Source organism: Scylla paramamosain, chromosome 39, assembly GCF_035594125.1.
Source record: "Scylla paramamosain isolate STU-SP2022 chromosome 39, ASM3559412v1, whole genome shotgun sequence".
In the NCBI taxonomy this organism is placed as follows: domain Eukaryota; kingdom Metazoa; phylum Arthropoda; class Malacostraca; order Decapoda; family Portunidae; genus Scylla; species Scylla paramamosain.
The window spans coordinates 15,214,154-15,217,696 of record NC_087189.1 but is presented as its reverse complement, the minus strand read 5'-3'; the positions used below and the strand labels follow the sequence as shown (position 1 = coordinate 15,217,696).

The following is a 3,543-nucleotide window of genomic DNA, read 5'->3' as shown; positions in this document are numbered from 1 at the left end:
GATAAACGTTTTTCATATCCTAGTCTATGGTCTACGGCTAAACTGTTCATGTTATTTAAGAGAGGTAACAGACGGGAACCTCGTAATTACCGTGGTGTGACTATTATTAATTGTCTCGCTAAACTCTTTGATATGGTACTGTTTGCGCGACTGGAGAGATGGTTCAAACCATACAGGGAGCAGGCTGGAGCACAGAAAGATCGTGGCTGCATTGAGCATATCGTAACATTAAGATTATTAACTGATATGGCTAAAAGGAAGAAAAGGAAACTTTTTGTAATGTTTGTGGACTTAACTCAGGCTTACGATCTGGTACCTAGAAGTATGTTATTTACAGTTCTGAAACGGTTGGGTTGTGGTAGTGTTATGCTGGCGGCACTTGTTGCTATGTACGCGGTAACGAACAGTGTCATCGGTTCAGTGATAGTAGCAGCCACGGTCGGGGTGCGTCAGGGTAGCTCAACATCTTGTCTGCTCTTTGTCCTGTACGTTAATGACCTGATTAAGATTATCAAAGAAAATAGTAATCCTGATGGTTTCTTGTCTTGGCTACATATTTTAGTCCTAATGGATGATACGGTGCTCCTTGCAACAACCAAAGATAATTTAATCAATAAAGTAACATTGCTAAAACAGTACTGCGATAGCTATGGCATGAAGATCAATGCAACAAAAACAAAATTCTTTGTTATATGTGGTACAGAACACGACAGAGAGGCAGTAAGTGTAGATGACCTGGTGGTGGAGTCGTGCGCACAGTACACCTATCTTGGCTCACCATTTAGAGCTGAAGGTTCCGTGTCAGCGGCAGTCGCGGCTCACATGCAGGCAAAGATGGCACACTTTAACAAATTTGTTTTATTCTTAAAGAAGAATTGTGACTGGCCCTTTATCGTAAAGAAGAGAATATTTGATGCTGCTCTCATGTCAGCCGTGCTGTATGGGTGTGAGTCGTGGCTGAACGCTGACTTAAAACCAGCCACAAAAATCTACAACTGGGCATTAAAACAGCTACTTGGAGTTAGGAAGACCACCTGCAATGATATGTGTTACATTGAATCTGGATATCCACCTTTAAAAGATCTTGTACGAAGTAGACAAAGAAAGTTCTTCACTAAAGTGTGGCGAGAAAGATCTGTAATGAATGACGATCCCCTAATGTTGGTAATAAATAAAGTACTGGACACTAGATATAATACGAGAACATATGTACAAGGATTGATTTTTAATAATTTAGATGATATCATATTAACAACAGAATCACTAAAGAACGATATTTTGAGATCCGAATCATCTAGGAGAATGACTTACCGAGAAATCAATCCGGGTTTATCTGTTCACGAGGTTTACCGTGTAAGGGATAGTATACCAGAAAGAGAGAGGATGTCATTTACACAGTTTAGGTTGTCAGCTCACTCTTTAGCGGTGGAGACTGGCAGATGGAATAGGAGGGGACGTGGTCGTCTACCTATAGAGGAGAGATTGTGTCCATGTGGCTGTATACAGACGGAAACACATGTGGTACAAGATTGTCCTAGTACACAACATGTGAGAGATAGTCATGATTTTGTAACTATTCAAGATATTTTTTCTGAGCAATATTCTAATATGGATCAGTGTAAAATTGTTCACCTAATTCTGTCTTCATATAACTAAGTAGAAAAAAATAACGGCTATATAGTCAGAATATAATTCTAACATTTTAACATTTTTATACAATCTAGCTTATTAGTTCATTTTTATCACTTGTGTCAGTAAAAAGTAAAATCTGTACTTAGAAATAATCTAAAAGAGTACTTCTGTTTGTTTAACTAGGATGTCAGTACATTGAACGACATTGTTTACTCATGTTATTGAAGCTGACGCGAATATAGTATTAAATAATGTAGTAATTATCAGCAACCATTGCCCTGTAAGTAGTTTTAACACACCGGGAGAGACTCCATCTGGACCGCATGCCTTGTCTGGCTTAATATTGTCTATTTGCTTCTGAACTTCCTCTTGACTTATCTGGTCATCTAGAATTGGAATATTTACTGGTAAATGATTTCCGTCATCTAAATTATCTGCCACAGTAGGATTCAATACTTCCTCATAAAATTCTTTAAATTCCTGATCAGAAGGACGACCATCTTCCTTACAATCACCCTGATATTTACCCTTCCAATCTATCGCCCTCCATACTCGAGAATCATCACGGTCCTGTAGGAGCCTGTCCCAGCGGTCAGTGTATGTCCTGTCATGTACATCGTTACCTTCACCTGCCGCCGTCTTGCCACGGCTCCTACTGCAACATTCGTACAACACTTCAGACACCTTTTCTGCAAACTCATCTACAGTGACATCATTACCATCCACATGCACATTAGAAATTAAATTAGAGAACATATCATGATTAATCTGATTGAATTTTATTGGTTTACTCGTCATCTTAGCACGCTCCGCAGTCCCCAGTAGTGATGCATGACCGCCTAAATGGTAGGCACGCCGTAACACATGGTCAAGATTGACTTTATTCAAGCATAATTGGACCGCTATCGGAGCGTGATCTGATGGCAAGTGTTCTGTCTGGTGAACCTGAAACAAATCAATATTCCTGACTAACTTCTCTGACGCTATACAAACATCCAACTCGGAAATCCATGTGCTATCTTTCTTAAATGTCAGATTGCTTACAAAGTGCTTCTCACGAGTTTTCAGATTGTTGATCACAATTAAGTTATTGTCTTTACAAACTGATGCTAAGGCATAAGCGTTATCATTGGGAGTATTTACATCATCTGGTATGAGTGGATATGCATATTCAGTATTATTGGCAATATCTCTTACAGCTTTGCCCAACCTCGCATTTACATCACCTAATATTAAACACTTATCACAGTTGTTTTCCATGAGCTTCTCGTGTATAGCTGCAAATGACTCGTGAGAGAAGTACAGTGAGTCACTTGGGAGTATGTAGCAGGCACCAAACATTACTCCAGGTACACAACTCAGTTCAAACCACACCTGGTCACACATGCTCGTATCCACTCTTATTACATCTTCACTGAGACAGTTTTTTATCCTAACAGTTGTTCCGCCACGATGAGCTGCGTTCTGATTGTAGCTCATGTAAGAAACATAGCCAGGCAAGCATACACGTAGCGATGTTTTCACTTCATTCAGTGCCACAATTTCATATTTCAGTAACATATCCTCCACATTCTTCTTTTCTAACTTAGTTTTGCAACCGTTAATATTCCAAGACAAGATTTTAAGAACTCTACACACACACACACACACACACACACACACACACACACACACACACACACACACACACACACACACACACACACACACACACACACACACACACACACACACACACACCTGTCACTTCACTCAAGAAGATGGAGTGTGAGGAGAACTATGCAGCCCTGCAATTCTGAACAGTTGTATGGGCCTGAAGACAAATGGTTGTTAACCCTCTAATAGTTTCGGTACTGTCTGACGTCGCCTGTCAACAGGACCCTGCTGGGGATAGTAGTATGTTGCTATTGG

At 40.1% G+C, this 3,543-nt stretch overlaps 1 protein-coding gene across 1 annotated transcript; it reads left to right on the top strand.

The window, feature by feature from the left end:
* Positions 1–366: 366 nt before the first annotated feature.
* LOC135092327 (uncharacterized) lies at positions 367–1,552 on the top strand. Its single transcript, XM_063990778.1, has 2 exons — positions 367–1,160; positions 1,507–1,552. Exons 1-2 carry the CDS (start codon positions 367–369, stop codon positions 1,550–1,552), a joined length of 840 nt encoding a protein of 279 aa, XP_063846848.1.
* Positions 1,553–3,543: the final 1,991 nt, after the last annotated feature.

Excerpts from the sequence above, each read along its gene's own strand:
- LOC135092327 (XM_063990778.1), top strand. The coding sequence starts at position 367 with ATGCTGGCGGCACTTGTTGCTATGTACGCGGTAACGAACAGTGTCATC. Across the intron at positions 1,161-1,506 it reads ATGAATGACGATCCCCTAAT|ACGGAAACACATGTGGTACA; the intron begins GTTGGTAATAAA and ends GGCTGTATACAG.